At 35.1% G+C, this 27,462-nt stretch overlaps 4 protein-coding genes across 5 annotated transcripts; 2 read left to right on the forward strand and 2 right to left on the reverse strand.

Moving 5' to 3' along the window:
- Positions 1-1,727: 1,727 nt before the first annotated feature.
- LOC120339561 (protein FAM50A-like) lies at positions 1,728-9,008 on the reverse strand. The gene is made up of 10 exons (XM_039407718.2): positions 8,850-9,008; positions 8,287-8,371; positions 7,936-8,029; positions 7,442-7,539; positions 7,282-7,358; positions 6,516-6,582; positions 6,375-6,436; positions 5,514-5,598; positions 3,276-3,442; positions 1,728-2,635 (listed from the first exon to the last, which is right to left on the reverse strand). Exons 1-10 carry the CDS (start codon positions 8,958-8,960, stop codon positions 2,504-2,506), a joined length of 978 nt encoding a protein of 325 aa, XP_039263652.1. The 5' UTR covers positions 8,961-9,008; the 3' UTR covers positions 1,728-2,503.
- On the reverse strand, positions 9,008-11,507 carry LOC120339157 (partner of Y14 and mago-like). Its single transcript, XM_078115966.1, has one exon. It carries the CDS (start codon positions 11,426-11,428, stop codon positions 10,754-10,756), a length of 675 nt encoding a protein of 224 aa, XP_077972092.1. The 5' UTR covers positions 11,429-11,507; the 3' UTR covers positions 9,008-10,753.
- A 6,475-nt stretch (positions 11,508-17,982) lies between these two features.
- On the forward strand, positions 17,983-20,292 carry LOC120338931 (pachytene checkpoint protein 2 homolog). The gene has a single exon (XM_039406942.2). The coding sequence runs from the start codon at positions 18,010-18,012 to the stop codon at positions 19,246-19,248; it is 1,239 nt and encodes a 412-aa protein (XP_039262876.2). The 5' UTR covers positions 17,983-18,009; the 3' UTR covers positions 19,249-20,292.
- A 549-nt stretch (positions 20,293-20,841) lies between these two features.
- Positions 20,842-27,457, forward strand: LOC120339317 (uncharacterized). Of its 2 annotated transcripts, XM_039407416.2 has the most exons (6): positions 20,842-20,889; positions 21,217-21,564; positions 22,818-22,987; positions 24,699-24,796; positions 25,410-25,554; positions 25,859-27,457. In XM_039407416.2, the coding sequence occupies exons 2-6, from the start codon at positions 21,265-21,267 to the stop codon at positions 26,754-26,756; spliced, it is 1,611 nt and encodes a 536-aa protein (XP_039263350.2). In that variant the 5' UTR covers positions 20,842-20,889; positions 21,217-21,264; the 3' UTR covers positions 26,757-27,457. The 2 variants fall into 2 exon arrangements, with proteins under 2 accessions (XP_039263350.2, XP_039263348.2); XM_039407414.2 differs by lacking the exon at positions 20,842-20,889 and having other exon boundaries at positions 21,119-21,564; positions 25,859-27,454.
- The last annotated feature ends 5 nt before the right edge of the window (positions 27,458-27,462 follow it).

Raw genomic sequence — 27,462 nt, forward strand, 5'->3', positions numbered from 1 at the left:
AACGATTATTTTTCCTTGGTTTAAAAATCTTTGCGCACCCCATCTCCATGGGGATTTCATATTTATACAAAGCAGGCTTTTCTACCATGGCCCAATAAATGTGATTTCACTGACTGTTGTTAGGTTTTGTTTGTTCGTTTATATAAAACTCATTGCAAAAAAGGTATTATATTGAAATGTATCAATACGTACGATATGTTTCACATGTCGTAACTTGAGCATATTTCTGGAGATACTACTTTTTAAATGGTTAATAATCTATATGTAGCAGCTACTTTAAATGAAAACGTGCTATTAAATTGGTATCATATTTAATTTTAATATTTCGGTATTCATATATATTTTGTATATTAAAAAAATCTCGTTATTCTCTACATCCCCCCAAAATGAGCCTCAATGTTCGAAAGAAAATTGAAGACAATGTCTTAGTTTCGGGAAAACACGGTATGATGATGTATATTCACTCGGATTGTGAAATTATCGTTTTACACTATTTTTAATAATTGTATTTCAAATCAAGAGTGAAAAAGTGCAAAAGATATAGTACTTTGTGTAAAATTGGTGTTCTTTTCGCGGCCCCTAGAACTCGTTCCGCGGCCCCTAGTTTGGGAAGCCCTGGTCTAGACAAGACACAATAAAACCAAGAAGAGCCAAAGGAGTTTCTGGTTGACCTTCAGTTCTGTTACTGAGCAGCATTCTGCAATCCCCAATTTCGGTGAAAAGTTCGTGGCCATTGATGTCCGTGTCGTAGAAATTTGCAAAATCTGTGCAATCTCGACGAATTGCATCCTCATCTGTGTCTTAACGTCAAAGAGAAATCTAAATTTTGTATTTAAGTCTTTTAGTCGTGAGAAATTTGTTGACATCTCCCGATGAAGCCGATCAAATACATTCTTCATAACGCGCACAATTTCTTCTTCTGGTTAAAGTCCTGCATCTCTTTTCGGCTCTCCAGGCACTCTTACGTTGCCTAATTCGTATACCCACCTGAACCCCTAGGCTGTGCATTTTGTTTTGACATTTTCTACAGCAGCTTGGCTCAAATCACCACGAATCTTACCTTTACCATTTGTCGAAAACGGCATTGGGGTCTTTTAGCACAGTATAATATATTTTATGTAAGTGTACCGCAAAGTACGGTACGTTGACAACCACGAAATACAAAACCACGTATTACTCAAAACATGTATTACCAGCAGTTCGCTGTTTAACATCATTCAACCAAATTCCGTTGCATTTTGTCTCCAACACAGAACTAATATCAACATACATCGGAGTGCGCAGGCAAGAACTTAACGATAACGATACAGAACCACGTAATTAACCCTGTGCATTTTGTTACCTAACATTACCAAATCAATTTTTGCTTTGTTTCCCGCCCAGCGTTTTGACCATGTAATTACGATGGAAATCTGACCGTGCGCGAGCTATGTGCCCGATGACGTCGGCAGTCGACGTAAGGGGTCTGACCAAGCAATGTGCATATATATATGCTCATTGGACGACGAAGTGTGCAGTTGGCCATGGACTAAGACTAGATGTCTGTATTGGAGTTTCGGTGGAATGCTAGTTAACAAATTTAATGACTGATAATTTTCAACAGTAACACTGTTAAAAAGCACAAGTCTTTCAAACGTTTGACCGCAATTTAATTTATCCCGGTTGGTTCTTTTGGAGGAAGGAATGTTAGTTATCAGTGAATTGCTTACAAACAGAGCAAAATACTGTTGCAAAACATGAAGCCTTTTTTTCGTAAGTATCATCATAAACTTCTATAAATGTTTGTAGGCATGGAAAAAATTTTCAAAACACATCATGCAAATTAATCATAATTTGGCCGTCAATCAGTAATGAATTTCGAAACTCTATATTTAATTTTAAATAACATGAAGACTGGTTTCATCATTGCACTGTACATTATTATTATTACTTCTTATAATAGGGCACCAAGGTCTTAATTGAGATCTCAGGGCCTTGAAAACTGTAAAGGGCATGATCCGACCCGTGGTTGTTTGAGGCACAGCTACCGTACTGGTATCGGTATTTCGCCATGTCACTAAGTACACAGTTCTTAATGATGGCATGTGTGAAAAACAATATTAACAGTATTGAAGTTATTGTTATTAAATTATTGAAGAAATTTGTTAACAGTAAAACTGTTAAAACGCATCAGTCTTTAAAACATTCAAATGGCATTTCACCGTAACTCCAAAACTGTAAATGTTCGATTTTACTGAAGATATTAGCTTGAGTTACAAGACGAGACTAACGCTTTTTAGTCTTGCTTTATTATGCTGAAATAGTTTCCTTTTATAGTCCGCTAGACCGGTTCTAGTGGACATGTAATCAGGCATATTAGTATCAACTGCAATGCATAAAGATCCCACCCCAAGCCCAGTTCAAATTCAATGGCAAGTAGCGTTAAAACAGCTTTACGCGTTGTGTTATCCATCCCAAAAACTTGGAGGCTGGCCATGAATCCAACACTGCAAAATTGCATTCTTCATGAACTGGAACCCTTTGTCGTATACTTATCCCATTTTTTCTCTGGATCGTAAGGTTCCCATCTACTTGCAGGAAATATGTGTTTATTCTTTTCATACCATTGTCGGAGAACAACCTTCCCAGCATGCGACTGAAATGAAACATACCTTGAGCATACATGGATATGAAAACGAATCTATGAATCATGCTGAAAAATGGTGATTCACCAATATAAAAAGAAGGCTTATTAATCTAGTTCTTAAAAAGATATTGTCAACAACTTCAGTCAAGTAGTTCACACTATGGGCATGGTTTCTTCTATACTTTTTAACCGCAGGTTCGTAACAAAGTTTATACAATATTGGGATATATACTTGTTTGACAAAATCTAAAAAGATGAAGCATAAAAACTCGTTTTGGAGAATAACATTAAACTAAGCACATAGAGCTGACATCTTATATTCAGATACTCGAGGCATTTGCATTGAAAGGATGATATTTTATTTTTCAATATTGCGAAAAACCCTCAATATTGGCTAGTGAGAGAAAATTAAATTATCATCGAATCAGCACTAACATGTGCGAGAGGAATGCTGGACTCCTCGCCGGCATAGGTTGGTTCATGTAGTCGAGACTGCTATACCATTAAGGGCCATGCTTCCGGAAAAAAATAACTGGCCGACTAATCTCACACCCAGAATGGACTGGTAAGTGGACGAGAGGTGCGACTAAGCCAATTTGTCGGCTTTCCTAAATATGTAAATCCTATTCTGTAAAAGTGTAAATCATACCTCATCTTTCTCAACAGTTGCATCGCTTATCAATCTTATATCATCATGAACATCAAATGAAAACAAAGCTCCACTCTTTCCTCGAGCTTTTGTTACAATAAAATCATAAAATGTATAATGATGTGGAATAATCAAGTCTTCTTTAATGTACATAATATGTTCAACACCTAGAAATACGTAAATGTTTTTCTGAGATAGATTCAGGCAAAAGCACGCAATTTAATTTGCTATAGCAAGATGAGCCTAATCTTGGAGCTTGGAGGTTCATTGGCAGATTTATATTAGCCATACATACATCAAATTCTCATAGCCGATAGCCAGTGGCGTAACAGCGCAATGTGGCGCCCATGGATCTTTGCGCAAAATGCCGTCCCCTCAACACCGTCGTAAAAGCTGAATGAAATTCCACACAACAGAAGAATTAAAGCAGTGAATAGTAAATTTTATCGAAAGTTCCAAATTCAATGTCTAGTTTTCATTGAAGCAAATCCAGAAATTAAATCGTCAAAAGATAATGTCTTGACTAAATCACTTTCAATGGGCAGTATTGCTCGCACAGGCAGCCTGCTTTCTCCCATAGTCAATCTCAAGTAAAACTTTATCAACTTAGATTTTGACTTCGTTATTCGTAGCTTGTGAAAGAAACGGCAACGGTGAGGTAAAGCTTGAGAATCGTGAATAAATAAGGTGTTGATTCACATAAACGATGTTTGCAAACCACTGCATTACGTCCAGCGCTGTAGCGTCATTTTTAAATGTAAAATCACTTGATTGTACTAGTGCAGTGGTTCTCACCCGAGGGCTCCCTACATACAGGGGCCACGAAGCAGTTTGAGGGGTGCCACGACACAAGACTAATAATTTATTATATAGCGACTTCGTTTGCATACTTTCCACGGCAGTTTCATTACCTGAATTGGATTATTTGCGATCACAGGTTGTATTCACTTTCTTGTGCGTGAATTGTTTGATCATAATGGAATTTGAAATCTACAATGAAAATAGTTCGCCGGTAGGCCGCCTGGTCTAACATACAGAATGGCAGTTCCACTCGACTGCGAGATAAACTTCGCTAGCGTATTATAGATGCAATTACGAAAATTGAACTACAGTACCGTTTTGGATGAACACATGAATAGCTGCGTTCCTGGGCCTTCAAGCACAGAAAGATGTACTAACAACAACAACAACAGTTCCATTGACTTTACCAAAGTAAATTGAGATGCCAGAGAATGTGATTGATGCTGGCATTGCTCGTATGTAATGAGCAATAAATCATTACGTCCATCTGAACTCCAAAATACCGAGACAAAAATCAACCCCGGTGAAAGACGTTGGCATCGGTTTCTTTGCTGTGGTTTGCTTTTGCATTCCATAATAGATCGTAAACACATAATACAATCCAACACGTTTCGTTTTTTGGAATGGCGAACACGAAGACCGCGAGTGTAAATAGGCGCTGGAAGGGGTCCACGAGCCATAAAACACCTGGTTTAGACGTATATCTTGTGTAATTTTTTTGCTGCATTGATAAATTAGGTCGTTTAATGTGACTGCCTTGGTTCATTTAAAACGTTTTTCCGCTTCGTTTAAAACGTTTTGCCACATTTTGCCGCCCAGCAACGTGCCACCCCTGGATTTATCCACAAGATCCAATGGGTAGTTACGCCACTGCCGATAGCCTATTGTAATTTTCTAAATATAATGAAAATGGACTGGAAAATGGAAAAGGTGAATGTGGCAAACAATTTAAATTCAGTAAACCCAGTCAATAATACAATGCAATGGATTTTTTATACACTTTATGTCGTATGCGTGATAGCCTAGTGGGTAAATTTCACTATGATGGTATGACAGGTTAAAATCCTAAGTTCGAATCCCATGCCCTCCACCTCATCCGAAGTGTAACAAATTGGGTAAGCAATGCCAAAACAGGAAGATTTTAGTCCTTTCAAGTGCTTTCATCTTTTATCAGCGTTAGAAATACTACCAAGTCTTAACCTTAAAAAAGCTAATGGGATAGCCTCAGAGCTTTCCTGACAACAGAAGAATGTTAAGGTGTTGATAAAAAAGTTGTAAAATCAGACAATAAGACTACTTGCTAGATTCTGATAAAACCGTGAGCTAGGCATGTTCGAATAAATTTGCTCATTTAAAATATTATGACACAACCACATGCAATCTTATGGCATGTCACATTTAGCACTCGTGTTGTGCACCCCTGTTCTAGATACTAACCTGCCGATCGAAGTTCACTGAAATCTTTTCTTAATTGTTCAAGACATTTAATAAGGAATTGCTGAATGCTGTTCCCCTTTTTCATCTGAAAATAAAATAAACAGAATAAACCAACTTTCAATATGCAAGGAATATTTTCTCGAACATCCACTGTTATTGTAATCAATATGATGTGGCTTTCAGTCTGCAATGTTCTTTAACACCATACAGCCTTAATTATTGGTTAAGAGTACCAAAAATGGTGCTTTTTATGGAAGGACATTTAAACAAAAAGAGACAAAAATATCATCTCAATCCCACTTTCTTATACCCGTACATTCTGTTTTCCTGATAGTTATGACCTGATTTTCTCCCAAGACTCTGGTCAATTGGTATTTACAAACGTGTACAGTAATTCCCCGCTAACAACATAGTGTCAAAAGCTCTTGGCATATCAGCATGGTAGTTAACTTTGCTTTGAGATAACCTGCTTTGTTAAGGCCAATAAAAAAACATGAGCAAAGAAGTGACTGGAAGTATCTGGCGCCCATCAACAGCTTAAACCTAGAACTGCAGCTTAAACCTAAAACCCAACTCTGCATTTTCTAGTATATAAAAACATCTATTTTGTTCTTTCACCAAAAAATATAACAGCAAGAGGTGAGCAAATGCATGATCACCATACCAGCATGACTGCTGAAAAATTGTACATTGAAACTATTCCAAATCCTATCAACATACAACTAACTACTGACATTATTATGAAAAAAGGAATACTGCCAAGTGACAACAGTATACAGCTAGCTTGTCGCATCTTAGTCGCTGTTTGTAATAGAGTCCTGATTGAAAAAATAACTTCGAATAAAAAATATTGTACTCCACCTTTGTCTTCTTTCGATGGCCAGATCCATCCCAGTAACTATACGTGATTTCAATTTCTTCATCTAAAGATGGTGAAAATAATTATCGAAAATGAATAATCAGTCCAATAAACAATGATCAGATCTATTAGATATCACAAACTTTTAATTGTTTCTTGTTTTTCTTGCCATTCCTGCCTTAATTCTTCTCGTAATCTGTTTTCAGCGGCCTAGACAAAGAAAAACTTTAGTATGTTTTGTTTTCAGTGCGGTTTAGGAGTAGAACAAGGTCAGCATGAAATGGGAATTGAGATTTCACTTTACCATATCTCATTTCCCAGTAGCAGAGGAATAAGGACAGAAGAAATACTTTGTGTTTCATGCAGTTTAAATAATATTGTTTAGTTAATACTTCTTTTACAATACAATTTTATGGACACATTATAAATTATACAAAAGCCAGAGTGCAAGTCGCGGGTAACACATGCTAAGAATCTTTTAAACATTGACCCAAATAACGGTACAAATGTATAATGAGAGAAGAGTGAAGAGACCCAAAAGAGTATATCGAAAAAGGCTGAGAACCTCTGATTTAACCCATACCTGTGACCTAATAGTTTTGTATTTGTTTATAAATAAATATTTATCCCACATTTATGACAAAATGTGGATTGAACGAGTTGATTCCAAAAAATAGTACTTCCTTATCTATACAGTTACCGTACCTCTGCTTGTACAGAGCCATGTTCAGAGTGGAAGCCTTTAATAAGCATTGTATAAAAAATTGAAATTGAGAACAGAATGATTTGGATGAGTGTCATTGACTATTATACAATACATATTATCATGCTCAATTAAGACAAGATCCAAATATTGTCCGTTGGTGAAAAAGTGGAAAAAAGGAAACAAATTTCAGTGAATGTGCTTACCTCTCTGTCTCGATCAGGTAGAAAACTAGTATCAACGTCTGGATTTTTCTTAGGTTTTTTCTTAATTGCTATTTCTTCTGTATAAAGTGAAAAAGTGATTTTATCTTGTGACAGCTCAGAACAAGACTCTTAAACTAGCAACGACAGAAGAAATACATACCTTCCTCCTCCTCTTCCTCATCTTCTGGATCAAATGATAGAGTCGATTTTTGAATCTGTTTTTCCGCTTTCCGTTTTTTCTCTTTTTCTTTCTTTTTTCTGAAGAGCAATAAATTACCGGTACATTTATTACTACGTAATTTGGAGACAGCAGGTTCAAATCTTGGTTTCCCAACTATCTCAGTTTGGGCGTTATCATAATCAATTTAATTGGGTATGCTTAACTGAATGAATAATAGTTGTCTTCTCAAATCTTGATGTTTTTGAGGAATAAGTGGTTATCTTATCCAAGTGGCTATCTTATCTAGAGACTAGGAAGTGTGAAACACCACAAATATTTCAATACTTGTCAGAAGACATTTTTCCTGATTTCCGGAATTATGTTCGTAGTAAAATTTTCTATCTTAGAATGATTGTATTAAAAGAAACAACAGCGTGTTTCTTGTTGATACACACATTGAGAAATATATCAGAGAAAACAAAATCTGAACTTACAATCTTGCTTCTTCATTTGAAGTTGCAATTTGTTTTTCCCTTTCTTTTACAAGAAGATCTTGTCTTGCTTTCATTTCAGTCAGTGTTACAAGACCTATAAAAAAATGGCTTGATAACTTTTCAAGTTGTAATATTTTAAAAATTGGCCACAAGCAGTAAATAGCAGCAAATGGCCATACCAATAGAGCAGTGCTTCTCAAACTTTTTTGCTTGCATGTGCTTTGAGAAACATGTGTATACTGATCATTTAATTTAATAATGTTAATTTAATAAAGTGGGGGTTACCAATATTTAAGCTATCCCTGTTCAAAATCTGAGATGTCAATTTTAGAAAAAGTCAAAAAAACTCACCAATTGTACTGGACTTGAGTTCTGCTTCGACTGCATCATAATGGGCAGAAAATTTATTATGTATGTTTGATTTGATTGCATTTTCCTGAAACGAAATAAAGAAGTTGACATAACACAATAAATACAATCAGAATCTATAAACTATTTGTTCCATCTTTCCCTGGTATATAAGATCTTCCACAATGCAATTGATTAATTATTAATATAGATTATAGCAAGTGTGTTTTAAAGCACAAAGTGTCAAGCACCAAGAATATATCATATGCTAAATTTAAGTTTGTAAGATTTCAACATAAAACATAATTTTGACGCGAAAACATTGATTATAACAAAAAACTATCTGGAGATGTCTAAACATGTTGAAGTTGCAGGGTAATGATCTCGCATTCACCCCCCCCCCCAACTAATCCAGGACAACGGCTAATGAATATTCAGTTTATTCTAAAATAAAGTAGGTCCCCCCACTGAACGCTGCTTGTAAAACGTAATATTCTGAGAGAAAGCATGAAAACGCATAATAAGAAAAATACTTCAACAAGTGCGAATGATGACACTTTACTTACATTAACAATCTTTGCTCTCATGAGTTCTAATTTTTCCTTTTCTTTATCTCTTTTTTTCTGCATATGCATTGCCCGTGTACCTTCACTTGCTGCTCCTTTGTATTGCGCCATGTTTTTGTTGGATAAATTAACAAAGATTGAATTTACTAGATCAAATCTCTGTAAAATAAGGCTATCAAATGATAATAACTCATATTTATTAATGATTGCTGGAATTGAGAGCCATGACAATCAACCAAACAAATAGCGAAAATCGTATCACACCATACTAACAAGTCTAAAAGTATTGTAATTCCCCAAAAGATCATTTCTGAACAATACAAACAAAGAACTCTCAGCCAAGCTGTCAGTTTGCCTATGTTGTTAAATAAATTTTGTGTGTCAAAATATGAATAAGTAACAAAAATAATATATTGATGATTAAAAAGTAACTATTACAAAAATAAACAAATCATTCTCATAGATCGAATGTCTGTCTCCAATATTTTTTCCATGAAAATTTACTCAAAGCAAGGTCGCAGACACTCACGCAGAAGTATAAACTGACCTTTATATAGAATTATTGGTACATTATTTGGTAGTAAGTAATGATTGAAACGAGGCTTGAGTTAAAATATTACAATACAGTTGAAAAATCAGTTTTAAAAAAGTTCCTGGAAAATACAGTAGTATGTCATTTAAGGATTCTTATCTGAAATCAATTTTAATTCATACTTTTTACATTAATTTACTTTGTAAGATTACGCAAAAAAAATTAATAAATAATAAATTTTGGAAATTGTATTTCAAATTTGGAAGATTGAACTTTTATATATTTCATATACAATTTGAATACATTTCATATACAGTTTCATCTTTAATTTTCAAATATCACTTACTTTGTGTATTCAAATTTGTAACTCAACTTTTTTAAACTGTCAAAAATGTCTTAATGTAATTAGGAAGTATTTAATCTTGTATAGTGTAAAATATTGGACAGCCCAATCAATCAAGATTTTCAATTTATATGTCTGATGTAGTATACAGATTCTAAGTTTTAAAATCTAGACAGTTCCAAATAAAGAATTTCATCAGTTTGAATTGTATGGAGGTGAAAGAGAGCAAAAAATAATAGCATACTGAGATGGATAGAATATACTAAGAAACACACATTACAGGGAAACTTCCAAACATAATGCACAAATGCTTGCTGGAAAAAAGATGATAATTTTTTTTCTACCGAATTCATTAAGGATATAAAGACTGCACAGTTTTAAACTCCATTTTTTCTTCTTAGGTCAGATGACAAGCAGGCTTATACCCAATATCTTTAACATACCATCTCAACAAAGTTTAATGATAATATATAAAGTTAACAACTCCTTTGTTTTTTCTTCCTGGGTCAAATGATGGTCATGCAACACCAATGGAGTCTTCAATATGTAATGCCAACATACGTGCGTTTAGACCAGAGGTGTGCAACAGGTGCGACGTGGGCCACAACTGAGACCGCTGAGCATTTTAATGTAACTCTTGTCAACATTTAAACTATTTCCCGTTAAGCATGAAATTATAATCCGACTGTTATTGTTTTAAAAGTCACTAAGATGAGTAAAGATAGAAGTTTTTTTGCTTTTTTCGCTGCACTAAATTTTTTGCTGTTTTTCTCGATGCCTTTCATTACTGCAGGGCTAAGCGATAGTCGCATTCTCTTGTTTTCGTGTGGCCCAGTTAGATTAGATGTTGGTTATGTGGCCCACCGACAAAAATGTTGCACACCCCTGGGTTAGATTAATGCAATAACCAATATGACATTTGGATATTATGGGATACCAATATCATTTTTTATATATCAATGCTAAATTGCAGAACATGTTTCGAACAAATTCAATGCAGCGTCACTAAAATGGGAACCTATAGCAATTCTAAGAACCTTTTTCTAATTCCCATAGTTCTGCTTCGAGACCATCTTGTTTAGCAATTTTTTCAAGTTGCATTTTATCAGGATTCTCTATTACCCCAGAGTCTATTTTTTCTTTGAGTTCTTGAATTTGTCTAAGTTTCTTTTTTAGGTTTTTAATTTTTTTCGCACTGTCGTCATCTTGACTTTGACTGATATCATTAATTGCAACAGAAGCAAGTTTTTCATTTATACTTTTAGTACCATCTGTAACATTTTCCGTTTTAACCGTTTCATATTGCGCAATAACAGAAGCTTTCGTCATCTCGTTTTGCTTCTTCTGACGTTGTTCTTTACGTTTCAAGTTCTTTTTCGCTGATTTGGATAAATTTTTATTATCTGCAGAAGCACTTTCAATTGGAGAACTGAGTTTTTCTAAAGTCGTTCGTTCAGTCGATTTTATCATGGAAACAGGATTGGGATTGGAAGATAAGCCGGGGCATGCTGGAGCATTCGCTCGGTTTCTTGCTGCTCTGTTTTTGTACCGAGCTACGTCTTCATCAGGGACATAACCATCTTTCACTCGTCTTGCTTTTCTCCATGAACCATCTGGACGTTGAGTTGCAGGAATGAATGCAAATCCTTGTGCATCACGCACAATTCCTGCAGCTTGTGATACTTCAAATTTTTGTTCCGCCATCGCTGCTGTCTGATTGCTTGATTATTATTAGATTATACAGAGCGCCTATGCTATATTCAATAATGAGAAAGTTAATGAAACAGTAATAGGAATCCCAAATTCAACAATCAATCTTAATATCATGAGTGTTACTGTTAAGTATTCGGACTCGTACCTCTAGTCAGTCTAGTGGGCGTAGCATAACGATTTTTGTGTCATGTTAATCCTAACCCCCACCTGACTCCGCCATCAAAAAATTACGTCACTACTCTAGGCCCAAGTAGGATAGGATTTACATATTTATCCCGGGGGAGAGGAAAGTCCATAAGATGGCTTGACCATGTAGCGAACCACGGCATCTCGTCCGGTTACCATTCCATGACGGGTATGGGATTAGTTAGTTATTTGTTTTCAGAAGCATGGACTTGATGGTGGAGGAAGCCGTAATCCCAGGGGTTACGTGAACCACCCTACAGCGGCGAGGAGTCCAGCAATACTCTCGCACATGACCCCCACATGGGATTAGAACAGTGGTTCTTAAACTTTTTCGAGCGCGACCCAAATCTGAGTTTTATGAATACTCGCGACCCAATCCTAAAAAACGCAAAATGTGTTTTTAATGTTAGTACAGTTTGACTCAAATACAGACAACTATTTATCAGAAACAGTCCATTGACTCAGTGAGATTGATGAAACTGAAATTTACTTTTTCATTATATCTTCAATACACAGCTCTAATTTACTTAACGCAATGCGCAAGTTGTCACGGGTATCGAAGCGATTGCGAGCTTAGTTTTGATAACCGTCAGTGCCAAATATCCTCGCTCGCACAAGTGCCTTGTCGGGAATTGTAGCAGAAAAGGCGTCCGCTGTCCGTCGCAAACACGACATCCTAGCTGGCCTTCGGTATCTCTCGCAATATACAACTTTTTACTCGTCACATGTGCACGCACTGCTTCGTTCGCGGTAAATGGTGCCTCGAGATGAAGTCACATTTTCTCTAGATATTGAATAATCTAATGTCGAGAAGCGAGCTTTTTCATTGCGTCGTCTATTACAATTTTCATTACCAAAATGACACCCATTTTTGGTTATTTTAATCCACTAAGACGACATTCCATGCGGTCAACACAACGACAAGCGACGTGCATGGTTACCGATGCCATAAAAATAATACACGTGACTGGCATATCAGAATTGTGATGTAACAATGAGCTCAAGACAGTTCTTTCCGTGAATGAAATTTTTTATTTCATTATTTTTAAATACCAGAGTTTAGAAGCTGAATTGAAACATTGGGAAAGCTGAAAATTCGTCCTTCTCCTCTTAGATTGCCCTTGCATTGACGACCTTGTCGCGACCCATTTTTAAACCTTCCGCGACCCATGTTTGGGTCGCGACCCATACTTTAAGAACCACTGGATTAGAACCTGCGAACCCACGTAAAGTAATTAGAGATGCGGTGGCGAGCGTATTCCTAACGCTTAGCACAATGAGCCACACCGCACTGGAAAGGACATTAGACAATTACCCAATATTTATGGAAGAAATTTTTTCTCTCTGCAATCTCCGAATACCAAATACACTAATATTGAATAATACAAAGAAACAATATACTTTCTGACTTTATGGCCCTTGCCTTGTTTTACAAGGTTTGTGTTTATTGTATAATATTGTATAGACTATATATTGGCTATATACCGATATATATACTGATATAATATGTACATAATATTTCTCATGTTTTGAACTTTTTTAAAGATTTTGCTCGCTTTCTCCTTTTATTTATTTGAGTCTTCAAATAAATCAATCTATCTATTGAAGATCCTGTAAGTCAGTAAGTAGGCTAAATAGAAAATTCAGACATTGAATTTTCATATTTTACTGTAATTGTTTTTTTTGTATCGAAATAGCGATACTACTAACACACTTCAGCACTTAGACTAGTTGACACACAGCATACCGGTAGTTACGGTATGCTTGTGATATAATGAGTGATTTATTATCTTTGGTATTTATAATTTATAAGCAAGTTATGTGACTACGTCTACTGGTCTACATGCAGACATGAACTGCACTTCACTTCTTTGCCACTAGAAAAACAATGCAAAATACCATTTTTCGCCAAAATAATCCAAATATATTTAAATGAATGCTAAAATAATCTAGAAAATATTCTATCATCTAAATGGGTATTTATTACATTTAAATTATATATATATTTTTTTTTATGATTCCACAATGTGGATTATGCAATAAATAAAAATCATAATATAATAAACGAATAACAATAATCAGGTATAAATTATACGTAAATTATCTCTCACAAGGCAACACTGAAACAGGGTAAGAAATGGAATGGTTGGCTCCATGACCTTCAACCCCAAGAAAATACCCATTTGCGAGATTGTTGTATGAATCTTATTTCGATTCATTCACAAAAATAAAACAATTTACAGAAAATAAAAAGGGAAAAATAATGAAAAAACAAACAAACTAAATATGAGTTCAGGACTTATTGAACGCGTGCATCCACTAAAAGAGAAGGAAAACAAATAAACATGAATATGGGCGACGGGTCATTATTCAGGGGTCTCCCTTCGTTATCAGATTAGCTGCAATTTGCTCACAAACCCAACACCGTGCAAAATAGCCGTTGCGTGTGTGATAACCAACGACTAACAGGTGATAACTGATTAGTGAGATGTGCAAGTATATGAATATGGAAAATTTATTTCCAAATTTAAAGGTACAATTATATATCGGCGTTCCATGTTTAAAAATAAAGAAAACTGTCGAGTGATTGTCATATTATTGTCTAAAACTTCCATTGCGAGTTGTCAATTATTACGTCTAGGCATTCAAACTTCTGCATATTCACCGAAGGCATGAATCACGTACTTTAGGACTTTAGGTGACTGTTTAGTCACACAAAAGCTCAGTACTATACTGTATAAAGATGTTGCGGTTGCGCTTATCAGGTTTTGCAATAACCGCATGACAAATGACTTTAGTAATTTCTTATTGCTTCAGACAAATAGTTGAGCAAATAAAAATTATCACATCAAAAAAAAACCTTGTACCATTTTTCCAAAACCGGTTCTTGCATCGAATGAAGTACTATATAAAGAATCGAGGTGAATTCATCTGATGGCAAAATGCCGAAGCAACGAAAAGAGCGTAGCCAAGCCAAGAATTGGGGAGGAGGGCAATGATTTTTCAGGACGAAGTTGACTCGCGCCTTTCTCTCTAAACAGGAACAAGGACAAGCAGCCACTGATATCTGACGATATTCTTGAAAAAGCTCTCCAAAGACGTATTTTGTTGTCAAGGTCTCCAAGCTTTTCAAGCGCTCAATTTCATCTAGCTCGGTTGGTTTATTTGGGGAAATAATTATTAGTGAGCCAAAAAATGTCGGGTTATCAGTCTCACGGATGGAGCATAATATTGCCAAAAAAAAACGTAAAAGTTTGTATCTTACTGCAAATGCCAAAATACAATATCGACAACCAGAACGCCGCGGGCAGAGCGTTAGCAGTAAGGCAGGGGTCGGCAACCTACGGCCCGCGGAGTAATATAATCCGGCCCGCGACGCTTGACTGAATTATAGTAACAAAACATCTGTTTTGACGATTTTATTTTTACGTAACTGAATTTATTGTGCGATACGTGCAGACTAAATTATATATATTATAACCTAACAAGTATATAATTCACAATTACTCGTTTAATGAGCCTATACTTTAATTATAATTAGACAAATGGCAACAAAACGCAGAAAAGTTGATGCTAAGTACAGAGGGTTCTTCAATGGCGAAGAAATTATTCAAATGGCATTTTTTGAGAAGCAATGCAATGAGGAAATAAATATACAGTATATATATATATATATATTCCATTCGAGAGATGTATCGCTGCGTGATTTTTGTTATAAAAAGTGTCTTCTTCATAGTAAACTATATCCAAATTTGACAAACCATTCGAAAAAATTCACATCGATGTTTGGAAGTACATATGGATGCGAACAACTATTTTTGAAAATTAACATCAGAAATAACAATCTGAGAACTCGGATTAGTGATTCCCATTTATAAAATGTTTCAATCTTGGCTTCATCCAGTGTCCCATTTAGAAAAGCGTGATGCAACATAAAGTGTCACATTAAATGTCATTTGTAATTTTTTTCTTCAAGTGAGACGACCAAGTTGAGTTCACGAGTTGGTGCAGTCTTCGCGCGCTGCTTAAATTTAACTTCTGATCTGTGTGGAAAAGTATGATTCATCGACCATTCGTTCGGTTTTTATCTTTCTAAAAATATGTGCGGCCCGCTAATGACTTACAACTCTTAATTTTGGCTAGCGAGTGACAAAAAGTTGCCGACCCCTGCCGGAAGGCAAAGGCAAGAGAAGAGAATGCTTTCGCTTAGCCTCAACCCACAGCAATAAAGGTACTGGGCAAAGCGGCGGAAGATTTGACGCAGCGAAAAGTGCAAAAACATTATGTGTTTTTACCCATGTGAGCCGCTTGTTAAACATAAACTGTCAGATTAGGATTTTATCTTTGATGTGGAAAACTATGTTAACAAGTGCCACACTGAATCTAGTTGTGGATGGTGGAACAGGTACATCTTTATTTTTTATTAACTTTTATTTTTTATTAGTTTTTATTTTTTATCAACTACCAGTATGTAATTTTTCATGTTCCCTTTACTTAATAACTTCTATATGGTTGTGTGTGTGAGCGTGTGTGAAATATTTCAATTATTTTAGGTGAGTGAATACGTACCACATCTTCTTGGCAAAACCTTCCATCTTATATACATTCTGTACGTTTTAAACCTTATCTAAGGTTTTGTTCGCTCTCCTAATTTCATAATCAGTTTTTATTTATTTATTTTTACCATTCATTTTATTGTTTTGCTGATTATGGAGTCGAAATAAACTTATACTTATAACAGAGGCAGAAAAGATGGGACCACTGCACCTGTTGGAATAGTAGTTGTTCGTGGAAATTTGAAATTAATGTTGAAAGCATTGAAACGGATACAATGATTTTGAATTGAACTAATCGAAAACGGCAAAAGAACCCGATACCCCAATCCATGATTTGTGCATAGACTGCTATGAAACATTCAATCTATTTATCGAGCTTGTTTTTTCAGTAACCATTTTTTTGTCACTGTGTTATTTTTGTAAGATTTAATGAAATTGAACTAGGCCTACAGCATCACCGTTTTACGTCAGCGAGTGTGTATTATTTCAAAGTTTTGTAGGAAAAGCACTGTTGTGTTACACACACACGTCTCACATTTTAAATTCAATTTTAAAGTATTGCCCGATTTTATATCGTGTTTTTGTTTTATTGTGTTTTGACTGTTTTTCGTGAACGGGCCCTAAACACGTTACTTTAACACGAGTTTAACTTCTTTATTAAGTTATGCGTGTCCTCTGTATTTTGTTTGTTCGTTTGTTGTTGTTTTGTTTTTCGTTTCTATCAGAGTGACCAAATAAAATTGATTGATTGACTAAACAGCTTGCCCGCGGGCCGCCTGTTGCACACGGCTGTTCTCATTCTTTTAAATTGTATCTAGTCGTTCCTGCCTTCTCTCAGTTAGTTCCTAACACATATTATTTTATGTTTTTGCGCTATATATCAATTTTCCCAACAACTTTTATACGAATACGGAACACGGAATTTAAATCCCAAGTTTCATTGCGTCATTGCTGTGGCGCGAACTTCAAATTTGTTAGTCAACAGGAGAGAGTATGACGAACAGTGAGCGGCCCTCATATTCTTTTTTATAATAATAAGTATAAGTATAAGTTTATTTCGACTCCATAATCAGCATATATTATTGTTCTTCTTTCATAGCTGAATTCTTCGAGACTTCTATGATCGGATATTACTATACTGTACCGTAAATGGTATACAATTGTATGATATTCGGTTCTTTAGCAAAATATGGTAGCTGGTAACGTTAGGTCTATGCCAGCTATGACGATGAGGAAGGCTGAATAGGTTATCACGATTTATTTGTATCCTAGGCTATTTATTAGTTACCGTACCGTACTGCCCGAACCAGGTACAGTGCAGTGGTTTGGCATCATACCGGTACGGTACATCTTTAACTGAAATACATCAAGTCTGTACCATATTTGCAACTTTCTACAGTTCTATGTAATCATAATAATTTCGTTCACCACGTACTGGGAGAGGAAAACCCATAGTCTGATAGTGCATTAGTGAGTTAGGCAACTTAATCATACACTACTGGTACCGGTATCTGACTATACCCGTAAACTACAGCTAGACCATAACTTATAAACTAGCTGTAGTTAACACAGTTACAGTGTCACTCCTATTCTGCAATTACAGAATTGAAGTTTCGATTGGGTATGATTAAAAGTTAGTCTACTTCCTGACTTAATAAAATACTCATACGAGTCATATTGCTGTAGGCCATTTGTATTCTTTTTGCTAGTACAGTAGTATTCAATTTTCTTAAGTTTTCATATATTTAAAAAAAATATTCGTAACACTGTACAGCTGTAATTGTGAATTGTTCTATTCTAAGTGACTTAATACAGTATTTGTTTTTTTAGATGGCTCTTGTTCATGTGGAAATTCTTCTTAGACCAGAATGTGTAGAGAGTAATAAAACTATTATAGCAGCAGTGGAAAAATATCAACATAATATTGGCTTCGAGTTAGGATCAGAGAAATACAAATTTTCTGATCCTGTATTAAATCAGAACGTTTTGTCAATATCAACATCAAACCATCAACATACTAATGAAAATGGATATGACATCAGAAATGGATTAAAATATCATTATCATGTATACAAGCTATATGATTTGGAAGCAGCTGATGAAATGCTTGAAAATGGTGATGATAAAGACCTTCCTGCTGCATCACATTTGATGCTGCCATCAACAAATTTACAAGGGCTTTGGGAAACTCTCAAATTTGACACAGATATTAAAAACAATCTCTTGCGTTATATTGAAACAATATTGTTTTATGCGGATAAAGGTGTTGATTCAAATTTAATTTCTTGTAATAGAGTCGTGTTATTACATGGTCCACCTGGTACTGGAAAAACGTCTTTGTGCAAGGCACTTGCTCAAAAAATTTGTATTCGATTGTCACATAGATTTCAGCAAGGATCATTACTTGAAATAAATAGTCACAGCTTGTTTTCGAAATGGTTTTCTGAAAGTGGAAATTTGGTCCGAAAAATGTTTGCTAAAATAGAAGAACTAGTCCAAGATGGTGACAGTTTTGTTTGCGTTCTAATTGATGAAGTCGAGAGCTTGACTTGTGCCAGGGCTTCTCATGATTCTGGTACTGAGCCTTCTGACTCGATTAGAGTTGTTAATGCATTGCTGACTCAAATTGATAAAATTAAGGAATATCCAAATGTTGTTATAATGACAACTTCAAATGTTACTGGAAAACTTGACATGGCTTTCGTTGATCGTGCCGACATAAAGCAGTACATTGGATTGCCATCAGTTTCCGCCATATATGAAATATTACGTTCTTGTATCCTTGAACTTATAAGAGTGAATGTCATTTTTCCAAGACAATATATTCACCCATTTGACTGGGTTCACCCTGAAGATGTAGATTATGAAAACAAGGGATATTCTGAAGAACTGAAAAGAATATCTAAAAAATGTTCTGGACTTAGTGGCAGGGCCTTACGCAAGCTTCCTTTCATTACTCAAGCGATGTTTATTGAACCAAAAGTCTGTACGATGAAAGTTTTTCTGTCAGAATTATCCAAAGCTGTGGACTTGAAATTTCAAGAGTTGAAAGATTTAGCATACGATTAAACATTGCTTACCACATTGTTTCATAGCAATTGTAGTATAAATAACTTCTATTTGAAGTTCGGTTGATAAAAATTCTATGTTAAAGTCTTGGGAGTAGATCTTGCTGAGGCAATATATGTAATTCTACCAAAATAAGTTTGTTTCTTTTTTGTAAGAATCAGTGTTGCCTAAAACACTCAGTCCAACAAAATTAGAAATCAACCCCAAATTAAAAAAATGCATTTTGCAGGAAATAATATATCAAAACAGTGATACTATGATTTATGTCGAGTTGTGTTGTAGCATCTTAGAAATTTAATATGAAAAGTTCATAAAAGGTTATTTATTTGGGCTATTGATTGCCTTCATTACACAATGTTTATAAAGTGTTATGTATGAGTATCCTCCCAAGTTTTAAACAAGTTGTTTTCGTGTTGTGCATGAAATTAAATGCAAGTGTGATAATTCTGCCTTTGTTGATTCTTTCAAGATATCTTGGTTCCATTTTACTTTACAGTTTTCTTGCAATCATTAAAATCGAGACCTAACTCGGAAATATATACATGCATTTCTTTTAATAATAAAAAATAACACAATTAAATTGTTATCAAAAAGTATGGACAACACTACAATAATAATATGATATACATGGTTAGGTTATACATGCAATAAAGAATTTGTCACCCCCATCATCCATTTTTCCATGATTTCCATAATGTAAACATTGTTCATGAAATGTAACTCTTTACATCATACTTAAAATACATGGCACGCCAGTCTAGGTGGGTAACATTTTTGGCCCCTGATCGAAAAAATGTGCGAACCCCTCAGTTGAGGCTTGTGCTAACGACCCATAACTATTTATTGTGACGGATAAACTTATCAGCTGGGGTTGAGAGACTCTGGAACGTCGAAATCATATTGTTTTTCTATGGTTCACAGACTTCCCGTGTTTATGAAACCAATTTTGACTCCTCGAAGTGAATTGTGTATCTTGACTTCAGTCAATAGTGCTTAGTGTGCGAGAGAGAGATTTTATTTCCACAAAACAATATTGAAAAAGGACCATGGTACATATTTTCATGAAAATACAGTGCAGTGAATATTTAAACATTGAATCCTGATGGTCAGTATGCGAGACCTTTACAGGTCATCGAGGCTCCGGACTATTTTATTTACGCTCTGATCAAACTGTCAGCATGGATTATCACAATATGAAATTATAGAATAAAGACAGAAAAAAAGTCAGGGTAATAAAAATTTTTTTTTCTACTATTCAACACTTTACATCTGATTTATTGTATAGTTCAGAGGGCATGTGTAAAATTGTAATACTGATCACATCCACAGAACCTGGTTCCATGCGACCCAAGCATTGATCATCCGGGTTCGAATCCCGTGGAGGTAATAGAGCATATGTATTCGAAAAGATTGCACGCAATCTAAGCAAAAGCAGTGAAGGTGCACATCTCGAAATGGCTTTGTCGCTAGTTGTCATCCAAGAGCACTGTTCTTCCTCTGGTAGGTTGGTAACCATGGTCGTTGTCAAACAAGGACAATTGTTACAAAACAGTAGTAACATTTCTTGTTCTGAATATTTCAGTTTTCTGTAAAGCGGCGATTATGCTATGGTATGTTAGACCTCGAATTTTGGTTTTGTAGGTGAGATATTCCGCTTATTAGTTTGCTTTCAATATGCCTATGTCATGATAATAACTTGTATTGTAAAGAATAAGGTACATCGTGCTTTGTTAAACGCGTTGACGAAGATATCAAGTTACGGACCAGTGGAATATTAAATACATCGAAGCGTATGGGTAGTTGCACAACGGGCTAATTTTTTAAAAGCTTAGATTTTATTATTAATGAAATTATCCAATAGAATAAAGCCAAGCATAGAGCAATTTACGGTAACATCGCATTCAGACATGAGGATACTTAATAAATTATCCAATATCCTCCACTAATAAAACCTAGTATCCTATTTAGATTCAGACATGAGCATAGCTACATAATTAGGAAAATACTGTTGAAAACATGGCGACAAATGGCGTGAATTTCCACGGTACTTCGGAAAGCAGTCTTCTTAAAAACATTCTGAACATCGACGCCAACGAAAATGTTGATGCAACACTCGTCGAAATGTACAGAGATTTAATATTCACAGCAGAGAGACTGAAAACTGGAATACAAACAGCGGTGGAACATGATGCAAAGTTGGCGGCAGAAAGAGCCGAGGAAGAAGAAGAAGAGGAGGAGGAGGAAGAAGAAGAGGAAGATGACGAGAATAGTGAAGAAGAGCTTGATGAAGAGGACGAAGATTCTCCTAAACGAAAGGTAAGATGGGACAAGATGAAAATGAAAGGCATAATAAAAAATGCCAACATTTTGTTTCGAAAAATTTAGCACGCAGAATGCTGGCAGTTTTTAAATTTAAACGACTCCATGGTATTCAGTTATTGGTAATTGTATGAAAAAAACAGCTCCGAATTTTAAAACTTTTTTATGTTCAAATTTATAGCCTTTGCTCTACCGCTCGCATAATTTACTTTCATCCTCTTCAATTTGTGACATTTATCTTTCTATTGTGTGTGAGAATGATACACAATACGGCCTTCTCAAGACGAAAAACAAACATCGGTGATAACTGTGTGCTGTACTTATTGGTAAATCATTCGCGAACCTGACTGTTCCGCTTGTCAGAAAAACTTATGACTCATTTTGTACGTTCACACGCGGGCAGTAGTTGAACCATAATTTACGGATGCGAATCACCTTTGATCCTCATTTTATTAGCTCAACGAATGAGTACACGATCCTCCTAAATTAAAACACGCAATATTTGAGCAGCGCAAGTCTTTTGTTGCGTTTATATTTCATCAATAAAGCGGCCTGCGCTTTCATGAACAAAGTTTGTCGACTGTTACTAACAATCAATACTGGTATTGAAGATTGTTTTTTTTATTGATGATGATTTTTGTGTAAAACCGCCATTTCAAACCCTCTGGTTGACAAGATAGAATATCAACCCAATAAAATTGTTGCATTGTCCTATATAATTTGTTCTATTGGAATCTGCCCAAAGCGGTTTAGCCATTTTATTAATATTTAATAATCTCTAAATATTTGTACTGTATAGTTGACCTATTCGTTTTCAAAGTTTTCTGAACGTACAGTGGAGCAAATATTGGATAAGAATTAATATTTCGAAACGGCCATCAGTCTGTCGATTTTATTTTGAATTTGAATTGACGTTCGTCGATTTATATTTCCACGTTGGACATCGGGTTTGTTCAAGGAAAATGAAATACATTCTCAAAGTAATAAACACGCTCATACATAATGGTGCTCGTCGCTCGAGCACATTGAATTAGAGTTCTTAAAAAGACAGTCAGGCATTTCTTTTGGTCATTGAATATTCATCCTATTCACGACAACTGTATTATACATATCATTCCAAAATGTCTAAATAATGAAGGAGCTTGAATTGAAAGACCATTACGTTTTCGACATATTAGTGTTAGTTATAGTTCCATTCTCGTCATATGTATGTAAGTTATTCACAATAAATACTACAATGTGTGTAACAGGATAAAAAGAAGAAAACAAAGAAGCCGTTGTCCGACATCGCTCAACTGTTGGAAGCTTTGTCTCTTGACAAAAAACAGAAGCAACATCTATTAATAAAGAAAGCTATTTTGCTCAAATTTGAAGAAGCATTGTTTGGAAACAACAATATTACGATGACGCTTGACTTGAGGTGAATTGAATATTATATCGGCTGAAATGTGCGCAAAGAAAAATAATAATAATGTGAGAGCCGATTAGGCGCTATTCAGTAGTTTTATGTCAAATTCCCTTGACTTATTTATCAAAAATGGAATTTTCCGACGTTAACGTTAAACAATTAATTTTTGACATATATGTCAACAAAACGCTTTTCGTCGTTTTCCCGCTGGAGGAGCGTTATATAAAATTTGGCATTGACATTGTGTTTTTGATAGTCGATTGGCTTGCTAGGAAGGTGTTTTTATATCATATTCAGTCCCGAATGCGACATAGATAAGAAACATCGCCGATCGATTAGTGGCTTTCATCTTGCCCAATTAAAATATCCAATTTTGTTTTCGAGCTGTGCTTAATTATCAACATCCCAGGCCGCTTTAACTTCGATTCAATAAAACTTGGAATGACATTTGTTATTTGATTGGATAACCCGAATGGTCATGGCACTGAATCAGTAAACACATGTAACATTATATTTTGGAGAATAAAGATTGTAAATCCACGCTTTTTGTGGTATTAAGTGAATAGCCCTTGATTTTGAATGACTTTCAAGGACCCACACTTAAACCGCCATTCATTAACGAGGACTATCTAAAATTCTAAATTAGAAATAAATTTTTAAATAAATCTGTATATAATTTTCTGTGGTACATTCGTTAACTTTAAATTGAATTATTGTTTTATACCTTTGTGACGTCACAATTCTTTGACTGCTCTATTTTATTGATATGAGTAAATACGCATTGTTATATGAGTTGTTAGCACGATAGGGATTACTCGCGTTAAATAATATGCTCACAGGGTGAACATTTAAGTATACTATTGTTGTGTTATTACAAATAGGTACATTTTTATTAAGTTCGTTACATACATGCTCCGCTTAACATCTGAACTTTTCAGAAAAGGAAATGAATATACTAGATAGATTTACTTATGATTTTGTTTTCCACCAAAAAGTCAATCGATGAAATAGGAAGGAATAAATTAAAACCGCAATTAGAGCGTCAGCAAATTGTATTGACATGAGTAGTATCCTATTTCTGCTAGCTATTAATAAAATTATTTTGTATCGATACCATTACTATATGACACTATGGCACTCCCACCAGTTATAATAACAATTGTAATCGTTTGCTGAGCATCGTTGTATTTCAGCCTTTTGTTATGTTCGGCTTCTTTACATTCAATCCATTGTTCATCGTCACAATCGTGTACTTTTGTTGATCTTACAAACCCGTAAATGGTTCATATGAATCACGATTCCGTTGAGCCTATTTGAGTTTCATACGTTAGTAACTTATCATTCACATATGCTTATTTCGAAATGTAAATTGTAATTCTCCAAAAAAGTAAGTATACCGCAGCCCGCGGAACAATCCCAAGCAAAAATATTGGTTACTTATAAATGATATGCGCACTCCAAATATCTTTTGGTACATTTTGATGTTTACCAAAGATTGTATTTTGCGCTTTATCAATAGTAGACACGCAGCAACGATAAAATATTCCTTATTTGGAAGAACTGCCAGATTCCTTATATGAATTTAGAAGCTTCCAATAGAAGTTTCAGTAAGTTCTTCTGATCGCTGTCTGAAAAAACTGATGAATGTAAATAGTCATAGTACAATTTTTAGTTGTAAGTTGTAGATACTATCTCCAATATACAATATTATTTATTTTTTCAGGCAAGTTGGCGGCGACGGAGAAAAGGATGGAAAACTTGAACAAATTCTACAATGCCGAGATTTGACGAAATATATTCCGAAAGTACAAACAGAAAATGGTTGGTTCCTTTAAATATTGAACTTACAATATAGGCTCTCAAACATAACCAATGTTTTAGACCGAGAAAGCCGAGACCAAATACATTTTGAAATATTATTTTTTGTTATTGAACGTTAAATATTCTAATTCGCCCATGATCAAGTAAGAACAGTGCAAATTTTTTCACAACATCTAAAGGTTCGATCTGTAGAACTTCAATCAATTTTAAACACCTTCACTGCTGTGTAGCTCTCTCACTTATAAAGTTTGCCTGACAATTTACATAGACGTTTTTAATGTTAAATTTTAGTGCACAATACAGCAGGGCTTTGCCCATGAATGGTATACCACCATTTCATTTATCAAGTTCGCAAAGCCATTCGCGTTTAATAAAAAAAAAACGTTTACTAAAAATTTGAAAATAATACGAAGTACATGAATATCATTTCTTAGCTACAATTAATTTGATCTGGCATGATCACCGAACATTTTGACATGGGATGGTGGCGGTGTGCTTCGGTTTTACCTGTACGAATGCTCTTATCTTCACAGTAAAGATTTCCTATTTTAAAAGAGGCCAGCTATAAATTTTTTTTTTCAGCAAAGAGTAAAAATATTTTCATCCGTTTTAGGAAATTCGTTAGAATTTGCCGAAAAAGCAAAACTTCAAGAATGCGTGAATGTAGCAAAAAATCCAACAGATATTTTAGGAGTCCTGAGACCAAAAACCCCGAAGAAAATTGCTTCAAATTTAATAAAGCAGCAATATAATATAAGGTGAGCTGTTTAAAAATTACCAGCCCAAGAATTTGAATTATCAGTATTTTCAACAAACTTTCTGACAAAAAGCAACTGTGGCTTTGTACGGTTTTTATTCTATGAATTGGAACATGTATAAATCGCCAAAATATAATTGAAATCAATTTCAAAATTAGAAAGTTTAGGCGAAAGCTTTCTAAGCATTTGTGATGTCATAAATTGAATTCACGATAATTAATATATTATTGTAAAGATTACTGCATCCTGTTATTTGGCGCTGCGCGATTTATTGGAAATGTAATCCGCTTTTTATATAATCCAGATGGAATACAAGCTCGGGCGAAGTTGAACCTTTTGATTTCTACAAGCTTGAGAAGCATTTCCGTAAAGGAAATGTACGAAAAGCATACGTGCAAACTTTATTATACGAACATAAAGTTGTACTCGAAAATTTCCGACAGCGATTAAAAAAAGATGCTGTGGATAGTGAGGATTTCGCACCAAAATGCATTTACGGAAAGAAAGACCCGTTTGCCGACAAACAAGCAGCGGGCGACGAAGATGTTCCTCCGATCCGCCCAAGAGATGAACCGAAATTCAAATGGCAAAGATGGGCTATGCTGGAAGAACAGCACGATGTACTCGGACCAGAATTTCCTCCCGAGTTAAAGTGGATCGATCCCAAAGTAAAAACGCTATTGCGTAAACTTTGTGAACCTCTAAATGTGAACTTTTCGCCTTACGAAACTCCTAGTTCAATGTATATACTGGTAATAAAGGAAACGACTTCGGAAACCCTTTCTGAAATGGGAAGTCAGAGTCAGATATACATTGGCGGTGCGGACGAAGGAATCAAAAAGCGGTTTTTAGAGGGAGATGACTGCCATTGTATTAAAATGAGACAAAGCTTCAACGAAATAAGTAAAATGGAGGAGTTCAAACCGTCCGCAACATCACTACTTATAGAATTACGATTACTGCTGGCGATTTCGAGGCAAGAACCGTATGCTTTATTTGCCGTGAGGACCTTTGAAGATCCACGCACCCTGGGACGCGAAGTTCACGACCTTATTACAAAGGCTTTGTATTTAGATAACGATGAAATATGGGGACCAGCAGTCAATATGAAATTTGGTCTTAACGTTAAAGAAGAAATGAAGAAGAGAAGAAAATACCTTCCCGATCATTTTCCAGGTTCTAAACGGAAAAATAAAAGATGATTCATTGAATCGTGTTTTGTATTTCATTCCGACCGTCCTTGAATCAAATACTTTATATTTTTGCAATTACCGATGAGATGTATTGAAAATAATTTCTATTATCCCGTCATGCAGACTTTTAAGTAGCATTGCACTTTTTGTGCCCAGTTCTGGCTGATGTAGTTTTCCGTCCAATTAGCAATCCCATAAGTCCTTATTAATGTTCCCTATTTTCGTAACGATGGTACTTCATCTTCAATTTTGCTGATTGTAAAGATTTGCTGAAAATAAGATCTAATTTTTATTCCTCGCAATTATTTACTTCGTCAACTTCTAGAATGATTAAATTTGTGTGACATAATATATTATGGCACTATTTCAGCCGTACTTTTTTTTTTCTTTTTCAAATTGAGATTCGTGTGGGAGTAACTGCTGGCCTAAAATAGATTAATGTGGTTGATATTATTAATAATTTATGAATTAAGTTAATTTTACCTTTGTTTTACTTTGTCACTTTACTACTGCGTAGGTGTAATTTTACGCATTTAACAAACAAAATATTGCCCTTCGCAATTTTTTCAGAAGAAGCATAAGTGTTTAAATATATATTTGTTTTCACTGCACGATAGTCAATTATAACAACTCATTTTCTGCACTTAAAATTATATACCGTTGTTATATACTGCCTCACAGATGATGCACTCCATGTGGGTTCAGAAATAATGTC

The sequence above is a fragment of the Styela clava genome, chromosome 9 (assembly GCF_964204865.1).
Source record: "Styela clava chromosome 9, kaStyClav1.hap1.2, whole genome shotgun sequence".
NCBI lineage: Eukaryota > Metazoa > Chordata > Ascidiacea > Stolidobranchia > Styelidae > Styela > Styela clava.